We start from the raw sequence: 16,754 nt of genomic DNA, 5'->3' as shown, positions 1-16,754 counted from the left end.
GTTTGTGGGCAGTTCTGGGCCTGAATAAATTAAAAAGTGGCACCAACTTGCTACACAAGAGACTAATAAATGATTTGCAATTAAAAACAGTTTGTCTGTTAGTGAACTAAAGATGCTTCAAAATTGTGGATTTTTTTAAGTTTGTGTTCACAGATTTAATTATTTATTTATATGCTAAGAAAAGGCAGGCACAAATTGATGCGGTTATGAAATAACATTTTCAAACAAAAATTTGGGGTCAGTAAATTTTTTTTTTTTTAAATAATTCAATACTTTTATTCAGCATTGACGCATTAAAGCGACAGTGAATACATTTATAATGTTAAAAAGAATTTCTGAATGTTTCCACAAAAATTTTATGCAACTGTTTTCAACAATGTTTTTTTTTTTTGAGCAGCAAATTAGAATGATTTCTGAAGGATCATGTGACACTGAAGACTGGAGTAATGATGCTGAAAATTCAGCTTTGATCACAGGAATAAATTACATTTTAAAATATATTCAAATAGAAAACAGTTATTTTAAATCATAAAAATATATATTAATATTACTGTATTTTTGATCAAATAAATGCAACCTTACAAGAGCATAAGAGACTTCTTTCAAAAACATTTAAACTGCATTTATAATGATTCATATGCACAAAATAATACTCAGATTAACACTCCATACAAACAGTAAAACAGACAAGCTTTGAACCTTAACTTCTCTCCTGGCTGTGGAAACAACATTAAAACAGATGGAGAAATGTGATTTCAGATCGACCACCAGAGGTCCCTGTCATTCCAGGATTAATGACTGGTTGCTATAGTTACGCACCTGTGCCTTGATGTTTATCCAGATACCTGTTAAAATCCCTCCTTTGCTCGTTCGGTCCTGGAGTGTGTCAGAGCTGATAGTCAAGCGTTCAGTGCACAGAAATGTTAGTTTTATTCCTTCCACTTTGTCAGGTGTGAATGCCTGTAGGTGAAATATAATATGGATTTGGCTCTGATGATAATGGAGGCTTTTTCTCCAGTGCACCGTAATCTTTCTAACAAGCTCCTACTGGTTTTTGTACAACCCCTCATTAAGCAATATATAAATTACAAAGAGGCCGTTTCTTGACTCTGCTTGAATCGTTTGCAGGTCTCTGGCACTCTTGGAGGTTTTCCAAAAGCAGAAATGTGTTAATTAAAATTAATGACATCCCATATTATTAAATAAAGAGGTAAAGGTTCCATTCATGAAAGAGAATTAATATTTTATTTTCATTTTGGTCTGTAGAGAAACACTGGTTGTAGTTGTTTTCCGATGAACACACAACTTAATTCTTTGCCATTCAAACGGTGGAAGTATTTGGACACTTAAAAATATCTGAATGTCACTGCATTAGATGAAACATCAAACTAAGTAGCAGTTCATTTACAGAAAAAAAAAATCTCAAAGACTTTAAGACGGTTTTACATGACAAAACAATAGATATAGTGTTAAAAAAGTCTAAAAGAAAAGTTAGTTGTAATGTAATGATATTCAGACATTTATATACTTTTTGATGGCCACCATATCAATGTGTTCTGTAACTAAATAAGCATAGTTGTGCCTCAGCTATGATTCCTGTAGTCATTTCACAGGCAACACGTAATTGGCCGGATAAAATCCTTCGACTCCGCCCTCCTTCACCCCCCAGCACCAGCCCTGATCATCCTCTTCCTCAACCTTGAGGAACTCTTCACCTGTGAGACAGAGCGACAGCAGTCACACCGACAGCACCTCAAGCCCTGTTCACACCTGGTATTAAGATCACAAGTAGATGAGAGAGGACACATTCCCGTTCACACCTGGTGTTTTAATCCATCTCTTTTGTCCAATTTCAAGCACTTCGGTCCTGATTTCTTCGAGGGGAGGGTCTATGGGCGGGTAAATGTATGTGGCTTTTTCAGATCTTTCCATCTAACTGACAAAATACGCTTGTGCAATTTACATATGAATGTGATCGGAGATGAAGGAAACATACAGTTTCTGCTCTGACAGCCGCAAGACCACACCGAACGCGGTGAGTGTGTGTTAGATATCAGGAATGGTGAGAGAACAAACCAAACTTAGGTCTAAATTCCGACAAAAAGTTTAAATCCCGTCTGGCTAGCGCGCTTCCCATTATGCATTAGGTCAGTAGGCGGAGAGCAGGCGGTCTATAGTGGCTGTTCGAACACAATCCGGTCGAATGCGTTTTCGACTACCTCTGGAAGTGGTCGAAAGTGGACAAGCTCAAAACGTTTTAAGGTACGTTTACACAACAATGATGTATTAAAAATGGAAAAGTTTTTTCTTTGTACAGATGAAAACGTTATCAAAACTATCCCTGTTCATACGGATCCGCGAAAATGACTAAAAACGCTGTATTATGCATGCCAGACAAGTAGTTGGCGATGTCACTTTGTAAAGAAAGAATGCGCATACGCATTTTTACAGTTTACTGGACTGTGATATTCCCCTATAGCGGATAATAAATCGGAAGTCTCGCTCATTCACAGAAAACACCTTACCTTTGCGTTGAAAAATAAGGTGGATAGACTAAACTCATAATACACGTGCATGCCATCATCGTTTTCACAGATTCACGTTTTTGCAGTTTACAAGGAGATGACAAAGGTATCGTTTTAAAAAACTTGCACTTTGAAGCCCGTTTTCAAAAGTTTGCGTTTTCAGGCCACCAAAACGCCGCTGTCGTGTAAATGAACGGCCAAAATGCATAAAAAAAGTTTCCGTTTTTAGTTGAAAATGTTGGTAAACATTCCCATTTACACCTGTATTTAGTGTCCTCAACTTGTGATCTGATTGACCAAAACGCATCTTAATACCAGGGCCTAAGTGAGATTCACAGTTTAACTGCAGAAGGGTCAGAGGATCACCTGCTCTGAAGGACAGTTCATCAGGTTCCTCTCCGGTGTAGTTGTACAGCGCTCGCACACGCACGCCTCCGATCATGACCCTGCGGGAGAAGATGGGAGAGAGATCTGAGCAGTTTCAATTTCACTTCAACTCCTGAGGCGTCCCAAACGATTTGGAAGCTACAGTGCTATTTCAGTATTATATTTAGTGTATACTATTATATTATATGCAGTGTGATCCAAACAGATGGAAATGTTATATGCAATTCAAATGCATGAATCTTACTTGCTTCTAAATGCCTCGAAACAACACTAAATGCCTCCTCGCCAACACTGATTAGTTCTTCCCCAAAAACATCCATTCAAGCCACTAAACACAACTTACAGCCATTAACATTGAATATACCTTAAAGCACACTGAACACCATCATTAAAAAGGTGACATTCACAAGTGTGAATCTGCCCAGGACTGGCTGCCCTCCAAAGCAATGTGTCCGCAGCAAAAGAGAGGCTGTTTTAAGGGAGACAATTATGCCTAAAGGAGTTACAGTCCTCATGGTAGAAAAAATGCACCAGACAACCGTTCACAAAAATAAGAGCTCAGCCAAAAGCACACCGGAGGAAGATGACAAAACCAACTTTTGAGCCTTCATGCTTAAGTGCTACAGATTGTCAGCATATCACAACGAACACACAGCGTCCCTACAGTCAAACATTAGTGACAGCAGCATGTTTTATAGATGCGTTTCTGAGGAAGGGACTACAAAACTCATAAAGGAGCGGAACACACACAAAGTCTTGGAGGAAAAGTCACATTGCAATACACAAAGCACCTGATTGACTGCCCCTATTACGTTTTTTTCGAATATTACATTTCATGCAGTGTATAATATAGCTGTTTGAGAATGTAAAATGCCTACAAATTTGCATAATGCCAGCCTATGGTCTTCATTGGCTGCCTTCGAACAACATCTCCTTTGCCCCGCCCTCAAACGCTGTAGCAGGGGTTTAAAGAGACTGAACGTTCGGACAAACTTTGATGCTGCAATGTATATGATGAGAAAATTATAATGTTTTCTGACCTTTGATGCTTGTAAAACTATTGTAGGACACTCCAAAACAAAATTAGTAACATTTTAAATAGCATAATAGGGACACTTTAAAATATTATGTCCTGCAGCAGGACAATGACCTGATACCTGATACACAATACAGAAAGTAAATTATAGAGGTTTGAAATCAAAACATGGTGTGATAACAAAGGTAATGTTACCTTAAAGAGCTATTTCTACCTGATTTAACCCATAAAAATGAGTTTTGTTGGTATAAATGTATGTATTTAGGTCGATTCGGTGATGTTCAATAATATTTTTGACTTGAATAAAACCAGGCAATTTAAATGTTACCATTTTCAGGTTACTATTTAGAAATTCTATGACATTCCATTCTATATACATCATTATTTTTGAACATCTTAAAAGAAAAAAGAATGGAATGTTCACAGACTGTTTACTGCATATTGCATGCACTACATACTATTTTTAAAAGTATTTAAGTATGCATTGTGCAACAATGAGCATTTTTAAAAGTAGTATGCTACACTGGTGTCACATGACCTCATGTTTAATTTGGTGAATGCCGCCCCAATATCATGCTAGAAACAAAAAATTGCATTTTTAATGCATTTTGTGTAAAAAGTAAAAACATTACTTCACTCTTTTGAAGGCTGATCGGATGATCAGATGAAATCAGCTCCAGTTCATTCATCAAGGTGAAGCTGAGCGCCCTGCATCACACACCACAGTAATGCACACAGTATACTGCACATTTTGGCAAATGACACACTTCACCTTTGTGACTGCAGTTCACAATCAGTCCTCATCCAGCCCGAATCAGTTTAGCCCGGAAGGATTTGAAACGCTGACAGAAGGAAACCCAAAGAGACTCGCCGCTCTAATTGCTGCGCTGCTCAATACTCACGCATTTCATTTCGTAATCTGATTCATTTTCTAATTAACTTGATTTAATTAATATTACCTTTGACATTATAATGGAGCATGTTGCGTGCAAAAACTCTCAGTTAAGGCAAGAGCTTACAGGTAAATGTAGACTAATAAATATCACCATACTTTCCCTAGTTGATTAATCACACTACATCAAGAAAACTGTTATTTATTACAAGTTTTTTTGAAATATTATGTTTAAATATTTAAATAAAGCATTATCTAATTAAATATGCACTAATTTGCATGTATTTCCAGAACACAAATGTGAACACTGGATAAAGCCAGGTTGCTTCATTTTGTTGACATATTAGAGCTAAAGTTTTTTACAGAGAGCATTTTGAATATCTCTTTTTATCACTCCATGAATCAGAAAACACTGTCAACAGCCAGAAAAACGTTTGGTGTATGTAAGTGATACTGAAGTTTATTCCAAATGTCAGTTTCAGTGCAGCTTCAAAGGGCTCTACATGATCCCAGACGAGGAATAACACCGGTTTCACACCGCAAGCGTGAGCAGATTTAAATTATGAGTGAGTATTCACACTGGAAGCGTTTGCACAGCGTCACAGCAGCGGCTCCAAGCTACATTTAAGTGAGCATTTCTTTACAAAGTTGGTCATTTATAAACTTCATAGTCTTGAAAGTTTGTTAACATGGGGAGGTGTACAACAGTCTCATGTAAACGTAAATAACAAATAAACGAACAAGCAAGAAGCCTCGTGTCTGCACATGAATGAGGTAAACTTTGTTTTTACATCATCTGCCGTGTGTACATGTTTACAAGACAGCAATCTCTTCAAAAAAAGACCACAAACTCGGGTTTGATTCGGGTATTGCTGCCTATATACCCTACCTGTCCCTGTAATAACTAAAACAATGTTTATATATCATATTTTCTGGCTAGTTTACTTTAGTTGTTTATAATACACCATACTTTCAGCCAAACTGAATAATTAAAAACAAGTTAAATGGGTAAACCTTCTATAAGTATTTTTTAATCTTAATTTTCTTTTCTGACATACTCCAAATTCTTGTTAAAACACGCCAGATATGCTTATTCTGTGCATTTTGAGCACTTTTTCTGTGAAATCATACTTATTTTGACCATCAAAAGTGTTATTTCACTTAAAATGAGCGTTAGCAGTGCAGCAAAAATAGGCCCAGCGCCGAAATGATCGCGGCACTGCTGCTTCTGCTCCTTCTACGTGTTGCCGCGCAGCCTCTGCGTGCGGTGTGAATGCTCTCATCTGTTACCATGGGCGCCGAAAAAAAATACGCGCTGCTTACGCTCTGCTGACACGTGCGGTGTGAAACCGGCCTGAGGGTCTTATCTAGCGAAACGATCGTCATTTTCTAAAAAAGTAAAAATTTATATACTTTTTAACCACAAACGCTCATCTTACACTGCTCTGCGATGCGCCACGCATTACGTAATCACGTTGGAAAGGTCACGAGTGACGTAGGCACAAGTACCATGCAAAGCGAATGTGCAAAGACTAAGTCAAACGGCCTTTACAAAAAAAGGCAAAACAACGAAGTCGGACGATTTTGAAGTTGGAGAAAAAAATGAGATGAAGTTTTTCACCCTACCGCAGTACTTCTGCCTACATCACGCGTGACCTTTCCAACGTGATTACGTAACGCGTGGTGCAAAACAAGCAGTTGTGGTTAAAAAGTGTATACATTTTTACTTTTTTAGAAAATGACCGATTGTTTCTCTAGATAAGACTCTTATTCCTCGTCTGGGATCCTGTAGAGCTCTTTGAAGCTGCACTGAAACTGACATTTGGACCTTCAACCCGTTGAACCCCAGTGAAGTCCATTATATGGAGAAAAATCCTGGAATGTTTTCCTCAAAAACCTTCATTTCTTTTTGACTGAAGAAAGAAAGACACAAACATCTTGGATGACATGGGGGTGAGTAAATTATCAGGAAATTTTAATTCTGAAGTGAATTGATTCTTTAAATATACACTTATAGACATTTTCTTTTGTGTGTGTGTGTGTGTGTGGTGTGTGTGTGTGTGTGTGTGTGTGTGTGTGTGTGTGTAGTGAGCTTACGCTTTCTCCTCAGTTCCTCTGTGTACTTTTGGTTTCTTTCCTGGTTTTTGCTTTTTAATCGGAGGATTCCATTCCTGCACCCAAAACACACAGAAAAAACAACAACACAAAGCCAACAATAAGAAAGTAGAATCATATGGGTCCTGTAGTCATTTTAAAACTCAGAGAGCCGTGAAACACTAGATTACAAGTGTTTTTGACATAAGAATAAATATTTAATAGTTTCCCTCATAATATGCACATGACGACACACACCTCTAGTTTGGGCCAGTCAGTAGGCATGCCCGGCCCATGGTTGTTCTTCCACCAGCGGAGATCATCAGGTTCACTGATGGACATGAGCGAGTGATGTAGTTCACCATACACTGCTTTTATACTGAAACACACCCAATACACATATAAAAACTCTCAGGCTTTATGACATGACAATGAACATCACTGCAGCCAACAGGTTTTATATTTAATGAAGCACATACAAAAGACATGAACGGGAAGCAATGCAACCTGTTTTACAGAATACGGAAACCAAACCCTTCTTAACATTTTAACCAAATGCGTGTTGCCGTTTTAAACCTCTCATTGTTGGTAATGTCGAGGTGTCTGTGAATGGACAGGAAGGTTTGTTTCAGGAAGCTGATCCTCTTCCTCTCCTCCTCCTGTGATTGGTCGAACACAGACTCCATTTCCTCCATGTATCGTGGTGCAAAGCCAGTGACATCCTCTAGAACCTTCTCATAATGATCACGTGCCTGCCAAAACAGCCGTAAATGATTCATACATAATAGTTTTTAACTGCAATATTGCAATATTTGTGTAGAAAGTCTCATTGCTCAGTGACCTTGCTGCGTTCCTGTGTGGCTTTCTCTCTCGTCTGCTGAATCTTGGACAGTTTGCTCTCGCTCAGGTTGGTGTTGTGTTTGGCTTGATTCTCTTTTTCCTGAGCGATCTGCTCCCTCTGACATGACTTATGATACGCCGCACGGGCCTTTTCCAGCTAATGGATACACAAAAACTTATTATTAGCATCATGTAGTGCTTTTCAAGTTATATTAAGCTCTAACTTATGCTATTAAATGCATTGGGAATACAACTATCTCATCTTCTCTCTCTAACTGTGATGTTTTCAATGACAAGTAATATTTTTTTCCTCACTAAAAGCTGAATATAAAAGGAAATAAATACAGACAATATATATATAAAATATATATCATTACACTTTCCTTAGTTAATTAATCACATTACATTAAGACAATTGTTTTGAATGACAAGTTTCTTGTAATGTTATGTTTAAATATGCTGTGAGGCATTATCTAATTAAATGTGCACATACATTTCCAGAACTGAAATCTGAAAAATTAATTTTATTGATATATTAGAGTTTTTACAGAGGGGATTTTGGATATCTATTTTTATCACTCCATGAACTAAAAAATACTGTCAACAGACAGAAAAAAAAATATTTATAGAAATAAATTATTGTATAAAATCAGGCAAATAATATATGAACAAACCTCTCTATAAAAACCTTCAGAATATAGATAGGAATAAAACTGTAAAATTTGGTGTATGTAATTAATACTGAAGTGGAGAAAAAACTCCTTTAATGATATGTATTGTAATTGAAATCTAAGCAAATAGATAAAGTGTAATAAATGTGTATTTTGGATGTTTTGCTTCCACTAGTCTGAAAGAAGACATGTTATTGAAGCAAAATAGCCTGAAATCTCCAAACTGACCCTGGTTTTTCTTGTACTATCTTGCTTTAATACACTGAAATACTGAGTGGGATTTTGAACCAAAAGGTTCAGTTGGTTAACACATGAGTTAGTTCACCCAAAAATGAAAATTTTGTCATTAATTACTCACCCTCATGTTGTTCCAAACCTATAAGACCTTCGTTCATCTTCAGAACACAAATTAAGATATTTTTGATGAAATACGAGAGGTTTGTTTTGTTTTTGTGCACAAAAAGTATTCTCGTCTCTTCATAACATTAATGTTGAACCACTGTAGTCACGTTGACTATTTTAACAATGTCTTTACTACTTTTCTGGATCTTGAATGTGGTAATTTCGTTGCTTTCTGTGGGGGATAAAAAAACCTCTCGGATTTCATCAAAAATATCTCAATTTGTGTTCTGAACATGAACAAAGGTCTTACAGGTGTGGAACAACATGAGAGTGAGTAATTAATGACAGAAATTTCATTTTTGGGTGAACTAACCCTTTAATTTGAAATAGTTGGCGACCTCCCGCGATTATATCATCGTCAGTACATGTCGTATTATCACCTTCTTTAATCTTTTCACCCAGGGTTTCTGAGCACGTGAGAAAGCCGTCCCAAGGTCATGTGACTCCCTGAAGCCGCAAAACATTTTCCGCGGGAACGTCTCCTTCTGCCACGAACGAATGCGCTCTCCATCTTCTGAAACCAGAGACTGGGAGATTGACGTGTGAAGGGCAGACAGACGCTCGGTGGACGAGAAAAAGCACTGCCATGCCCGCAAGAGGGACCCGTACAGCGGCCCTGAGTGAGAGAGAGAGAGCGACACACATCAGCTCAAGTAATGGAAAAGTTTTTTAAATGGTTTTAGTTAACTATAATAACCCTGATATGTACAAGAGCAACAAAATAAGGGTGCGTAGATAATCTTCAGATTAAAGCAAATAATAAGGGTGTAAACTGTCTGACAAAGATATCAAATACAAAAACTCATAAATTCCATTAAAAACATTACAAAAGTTTGTGCAAAGATTCCCTAAGGCTACGGCAGTTTCAGTGGGTGTGACGCTTCTGAAAATAGTGCAATGTGGAGCAGGATTTTGGACCAATGAGATTTCACTGTGACCGGAGCTACTCTGTGTTAAAAACCAATGACTTATTGACGATAAGTGACAGGTCAGACCGTAGCACTCACGAGTCTCAGTGATTGATTTCCATTTGCTGCTCCATTCAGTCAGCTGACGGGCGTACTGTCGCTCTACATGAGCCCGGTCCTTCATACATGCTATGATGTCTTTACAAGCTTGGTACGACTCTGGTGTCCTCTGCACTGTCCGCACATAATTTCCTGGCTAAGAGACGAGAACAGAAGGAAATAGATGATGTATTTTTGTAGGCCGAAACCCAGAAACAAGTTAGCATTTTAGCACTTCCGGTTCCATCATCCAAAAGTCAACGGGTGTTTTTTTTAATGGGTTTTTGTTAAATGCCCGAAATAAGGTCTGTGGTGAAAGCTCAAGACACTTTTGTTTTATTCTGTGACAAAATACAGCAGTAAAATCCCCTTGTGATTTTTCAAAGCTTTTACTTTTCTTGAAAAGGTGGTCGCTAGCAACAGAGGCATTAAAGGTGAGGGTGAGTAAATGATGACAAAATTTAAATTTTGAGGTGAACTACCCCCTTTAAATGTCATCACACTGAACAGGAAAACTCATCTACTCAAGTAATGAAAATGTTTTTATTAATGGTCTATCTATAATAATCTTAGCATGTAAAAGAGCAATGTTTACAAAATAAGGGAGGGTAGATGACAGTATCTTCAGATTAAAGCAAATGATCTTGATTGGACTGACCAAATTTAGATATGTTAACTCTTTCCCCACCATTGACTCGAATTTTTGGGCTTTCAGTGTTTTCACTGTTATACAGTAGGGGGCGCTATTATGCATCTTCTGAAAGAGTACTGAATCTCCTGATCAAAACACATGCGAAAAAGAAGCAGAAACAAGCATATGTAATCAGATGCATATGTAAAATAACGCGATCCTCAACATTAAACAGCATATATCGAAACTGCTTAACATTACTGAATGAAATGTCGACACAGGACAAGCTATGACTGCAAGCTTTAGGGGGGTTGACGGACTCGATCTTCTCCATCCGTGTTTTGATCATCGTTGTGAATCCGATCCAGATGTAGTCTTTGACAAAAACACAATTTTCTCAGCTTTTTAATAAAACTTACCCACATTCAAATGTTGATAAAAAAAATTAAAAAAAAATGCATGAAGCTAGAATAAAACTTTTTTTTTTTAATCAGAGGGACTGTTCTTTCTTTTGATATATTGCATGTTCAGACATTCATACAACAAAATATTCTGGGAGCCATTAAACTTTTGTGAAAATAATAAAAAAAAATGCTGGAGCTGGCTGGCTACTTTTTTCAAAAATGCTGGCAGGGAAAGGGTTAATGAGTGATTTTTGCCCTAAAATATTTGTGCAAATTAGGTGACAAAGACACAAAGATATTAAATACAAATAAATCATTTCCCAAATGGGGGTTTGGGAACGCAATGTGCGCAAGGTTTACTTTAACACATTTGCATAATATCCAACAATAAAACTAGCAATAGGTTTTTTTTAGATGAATTAGGGAGAATATATTGAATTAATATTTAATAGTAAAAATTGGGATTTTTTTCTTCTTCAATATTTGTGTGCTACACTTTTAAAAATAAAGGTTCCAAAAGTTTGGTTCCCCAAATAAGCTTTCAGTAAACAGTTTTTATAAGAACCAGTTTTTTTTTCTTAGTAAGAAGAATATTTTAATAATCTGAAGAACCTTTTTAACTCTTTTTAACTCTTTCCACTATAAACAACTTTTTGTGCAATTTAAAGGTTACATTGATGTTGAAGGTTCTTCATAGAAAGATAGATGGTGAATAAAAAAATCTTTATTTTAAGAGTAAATGTGTATTTAGAGATATTAGAGTATTGCATTGTTAGCTTAGAAACATCTGAATCAATTATGAATTGAGTCTCTCATGAGAAGCGCTATTTTGTGAGGCACATCCTATGTAGTGTGATCCAAATCAGTCACTTCTGAGGTTCCGTCCCAGCTATAATGCTACCCATGTAGGGACTAGACAGCAAGGCAGCTCACTAACGTTTTTCTTACCATCCAGAAGCTGATTTTGTTGAGATCCTCAGGTGGGCCTGCTGGAGGGTCTGCCATGGTCGCAGCTGGCTGCAAGACACAGTTAAATGATTACATGCGTGAATCTGCATGCTTCATGTTATGGAGTTTAAATGCAGTACACCAATATTAGTCCTAAGTTGTCTTTTTACAGTTTCCTGCTTGTTGCACCAGCCTCAAAGCGGCTGTTGCCCTACTTTTGCTGTTACCCCTGAACTATCAGAACCCGCCTTGACAAATCAGGTGGTATTTATTCAGGGGCATCTGGGTTTGTTTACCCATTTGTTTCCACAATCCTCCAACAGGCTTCATTGCAAACAGACGGCCGCTCGGCTGCAGCGTCTCAGAAGCGTTTGAACCTTCGGCACATTTGCATTCCCCGGGCCTGCTGTTTCATCGGATGTTTTCATCTTCATGTTTTGACATATTGCAAAATGAGTTACATGCAGCAGTTTAAAAGTGTTTGTTCAGAACACTATGAGTAATAGTAATAGTGATGCTTGACTTGCAAACGTCACTAACTAATACAGATGCACTTGAAAAAATAAAACGTCACCTTTGCACGGTCAGGTTGTTCCTTTTACATTATGCAATATAACAATAGCCAACATTTTAGTCATGTTAATAAGAAAGGAGTCTAAACAGATACATATTGTTATGATATACATTTAAAATATACTAAATTGTAACTTTAATAACTTTAAAATACCGAACAACACACTAAAATTATAATCAAGTACTTTGTGCTTTAGTATGTATGTTAGTCAACACATGTACTTTAAAGCACAGCAAATTATCATTAAAACATAATTTAAATGAACTTTAAAGTAAAAGTTAATCTGACATTATTATAAAATGCACTTTAAAGGTGTTAAGAAATGGTCATGAAAGTCTACTCTCTTTAAATGGCCTTTTATTTCATTAATATCATATTATCTGCAAGTAAAGCTTTTTAAAAATATACTTTTAAGATTTGAAGTACACTACAAGTGCATATTAAATACAATTAAGTGCACTTCTTTTTCACAAGAGTAACAAAGACTAAAATTACATCCGCTGTGGTTTAGGGTCTAAAAACACACAGCAACAAGACGCAAAATAGTAAATTACAAGAGCAAAAAGTCCTGCGGCCTGCTTGATAAAAATACTTCATGGTCTGTAGAGCAGTGGCTCTCAATCTGTTGTCTACAAATCATTGTGACTTGATTGGATAATTAAAATAAAAAAAGATCTGAATAGTCTTGCAAATTTATGCACTGGTAAAAGTGAGGCCATTTCAAATGAAAAAAGTGTGAGATCCACTGCTACAGAACACTAATGAAGATTTATGGGTGAAACTTTACAATAAGCTTTCATTTGTTAAAAATTAAAAATGAACTAAAAATGAACAATACTTCTACAGTAATCATCTTTCAACATTTAATAATGCATTTTTTGAATTAAAAGTTGTATCTGTTAACATTACTTGATGCACTGTGAACTACATGAACAAAAAATTAACGTTATTGATTTGTATTTTTATTAAAGGATAAGTTAGAATTCAAATTTCCTGACAATTTACTCACCCCCATGTCATCCAAGGTGTTTATGTCTTTCTTTCTTCAGTTGAAAATAAATTAAGGTTTTTGAGGAAAACATTCCAGGATTTTTTCTCTATATAGTGGACACGCAATTAAGTTGGAAAGGTCACACATGACGTAGACAGAAGTACCGATCCAGTGTTTACAAAGCGAACGTGCAAAGACTAAGTCAAACGGCCTTTACAAAAAAAGGTAAAACAACGATGTCGGACAATTTTGAAGTTGGAGGAGAAAATGAGATGGAGTTTTTCTCCCTAACGCGGTACTTCCACCTACGTCAAGCGTGACCTTTCCAACGTGATTACGTAATGTGTGGCGCGTCGCAGAGCACTGCAAGACGAGCGTTTGTGGTTAAAAAGTATATAATGGTTTATTTTTTTTAGAAAATGACAGATCGTTTCGCTAGATAAGACCCTTATTCCTTTTCTGGGATTGTGTAGAGCTCTTTGAAGCTGAACTGAAACTGACATTTGGACCTTCAATTCGTTGAACCCCAGTGAAGTCCATTATATGGATCCTGGAATGTTTTCCTCAAAAACCTTCATTTCTTTTCAACTGAAGAAAGAAAGACATAAACATCTTGGATGACATGGGGGTGATTAAATTCTGAAGTAAACTAATCCTTTAACTAACATTAACAAAGATGAATAAATGCTGTAAAAAAAAAATTGCACTGCTCATTATTAGTAAATGTGAGGTAATGTTAACAAATGAGACCTTATTGTAAAGTGTCAGCAATGCATGTATTTGCACTGCTCAATAAAGTCCATCTGTTAAAAAATGTCCTGGGTGAGTTTCTGGCCGTCATCCAGAGCATGCAACTGTCCATGTGAATCACTCTGGGGACTCGCTGCATACGAGACTGCAACTGGATACATTTGTGATGATAAACATCTCTGAAATGTGCGGTCAATTTAACATGATTAAAACTGACAAGATAAAATCACAAAATCACACAAACTAGCCAAATTAAAGAACGGCAAAATAATTAATGGACATAACTGCATCTGCATGTATTAATACATGTGTTTATGAGCATGGGCGTGTGTGTGTGTGTGTGTGTGTGTGTTGCTATTGGAATCTGGGATCAGAAATAGAATTCTCCCCCACCCTGGAATTCCATCCACCAGCCGAGTGAACTCCAAATAAACAAGAGCTGGTAGGTCATCTTACACACGCTTCATAACACACACACACACACACACACACACACACACACACACACACACACACACACACACACACACACACACACACAAACACACTGCAAAATACATTGATAACAGAGTCACAAAAAGGGGCAATATTTGCCCCCCTGGAGGTGATTTTCTGTTCTAACACAATGCACATTGTGTCAAATACATTAAATAATTTAATTAAAATGATCACTACAGAGACTACACCCATAATTAGAACCTAGAATAAAATATTGTCAAATATTTCCATTATTAGATAACAGTAACATAATAAAATGCCCCCAAATTGAGGGATTTCCCTAAAGCCATGTCTAATTTCTGACCGTGATGGTCAAATGCAAACTCTATAAACTGTTGCTGTCATTTATACTCATGCAGAACAGTTTAAACTTCAATCTGTTACTGTACATACATAAACAGGGAGATCACAATCATATCTCTAATATGAAAGAATTGCATGGGAAAAAACACTTGTATACGTAAGTACACATATAGAAGAAAAGCATCATATCAAAATTAAATCACATCTTCAAATAAACTCATAAAGCCCAAAAAACTAGCATTTTTGTTATTGCACATAAAAATCAATGGTTAATAAAGTATGAAAACATAACAGAAGCATTTCAACAGGCTATTTCAGCACTGATCTATTGATCAAGCTCTGTGTGTGAGCTAAATATACACACTTCAACACTATCAAAAGCTATTTTTTGCAGTAATTCACATGCAACACTATTCAATAAATCAGTGTGTTTAACACTCTTTTTACACTATATGGGTAGTTGTGACATGCACCTGAACAGATTTTGTATGATTATTATGCATGCAGATTTTGAGCTCATATTAACTGAGAGAATGAGCTAAGTGTACTTAAAAAAAGAGGTGCACAAAGATTTTATCAGTTGCAGCACCTAAAATAAAAGCTTTCATGTCAATTTTAGCTTAAAATCTTAATGTTGAAAAAACAAAAAACATGCACGTATAATTTGTCAACTACCCATAAACTTAAGTCAAACTGAATAGAAAAAAAGAGCAAATCTGACCTCTCACTTCAAGGCTTTTTACTTCCAGTCGTTGGCTTGTTCTGCCCTCCTTCACTTTCCTTCACTTCTCTCCCATGTCTGTCTGTCTGTCTGTCGTTCACTCCAGTGTCTGCGCAGTCAGTCAGCTGTCTCCGAGGTGCATATGTACATGCAAGTGTATGTTCTCCTCCTCTCTCTCTCTCTCTCTCTCACACACACACACACACACACACGCACACACACATAGACTGACACACACATTCTCTCTCATCTCAGTGTAAATGAGTTGTCAGGTGTGAAATTTAAGTGTGTTGTAGAATGTGAGAGTTATTCCAGCTCTCTGCCAACCACAGCTCAGAGCGAAAAACCGCCAACATGTGAAGCAATTAGTATGTATCAGTGTGTTTACAGAGGAAGTTCATGAGTTCAAAAGCAAAGAACACAGTACATTTCATATAATGCAATTTCTATATCAAAGCATTTAAAGTTATAAAGTGCTTAGCATAGTAACACTGGTCGAGTGAATGTTGATGATTGTTTATTATCAGAGTTCATCACCTCGGCAACAGGAACGGTAGAACCTGCAGTGGTCATGTGATCTCTACTGCATCATACACAGTCAATCGTGGCCTGTGGGAAGTTAAATAAAACTACCAAGTCGTTGGGCAAACATTTAACCCAACCGCTGGGTTAAAACAACCCATTCCTGGGTTAAAACAACCCATTCCTGGGTTGAAAATGGACAAACCCAACAACTGAGTTGCTTTAACCCAGTGGTTGGGTTAAACGTGCTGAGCAGTTTTATTTAACCCAATTATTGTTTAAAAATGACTATATGGCTGGCTTAAAATTAACCCAAAATATGTTGGAAATTAAAAATCAGACACATAATTACTAGAGGCAACAATAACAACAATAATCATCATTTATTAATAAGCAATTTAATAAATGTTCATTTATTAAACATATTAATAAATGTTCATTTCCAACATATTTGGGTTCATTTTAAGCAAGCAATACAGTCATTTTTAAACAATAGTTGATTTAAATAAAACTACCCAGCAGGTTGGGCAAACATTTAACCCAACTGCTGGGTTAAAA

At 36.7% G+C, this 16,754-nt stretch overlaps 1 protein-coding gene across 1 annotated transcript; it reads right to left on the bottom strand.

Moving 5' to 3' along the window:
- Positions 1-1,222: 1,222 nt before the first annotated feature.
- Positions 1,223-15,846, bottom strand: zgc:91999 (uncharacterized protein LOC445104 homolog). The gene is made up of 10 exons (XM_051882194.1): positions 15,675-15,846; positions 11,838-11,906; positions 9,855-10,011; positions 9,228-9,463; positions 7,776-7,931; positions 7,511-7,686; positions 7,193-7,313; positions 6,938-7,011; positions 2,892-2,971; positions 1,223-1,715 (listed from the first exon to the last, which is right to left on the bottom strand). Exons 2-10 carry the CDS (start codon positions 11,892-11,894, stop codon positions 1,603-1,605), a joined length of 1,170 nt encoding a protein of 389 aa, XP_051738154.1. The 5' UTR covers positions 11,895-11,906; positions 15,675-15,846; the 3' UTR covers positions 1,223-1,602.
- Positions 15,847-16,754: the final 908 nt, after the last annotated feature.

This window comes from Ctenopharyngodon idella, chromosome 23, assembly GCF_019924925.1.
Source record: "Ctenopharyngodon idella isolate HZGC_01 chromosome 23, HZGC01, whole genome shotgun sequence".
NCBI lineage: Eukaryota > Metazoa > Chordata > Actinopteri > Cypriniformes > Xenocyprididae > Ctenopharyngodon > Ctenopharyngodon idella.
This window is presented reverse-complemented; position numbering and strand designations above follow the sequence as displayed.

What these genes read in the sequence shown, in the direction of transcription:
- zgc:91999 (XM_051882194.1), bottom strand. Translation starts at nt 11,894, where the DNA reads ATGGCAGACCCTCCAGCAGGCCCACCTGAGGATCTCAACAAAATCAGC. An exon ending in GAAATCAATCACTGAGACTC is followed by an intron (nt 9,464 to 9,854) that starts GTGAGTGCTACG and finishes TCTCTCACTCAG; the next exon opens with GGCCGCTGTACGGGTCCCTC. An exon ending in CCACACAGGAACGCAGCAAG is followed by an intron (nt 7,687 to 7,775) that starts GTCACTGAGCAA and finishes CTGTTTTGGCAG; the next exon opens with GCACGTGATCATTATGAGAA.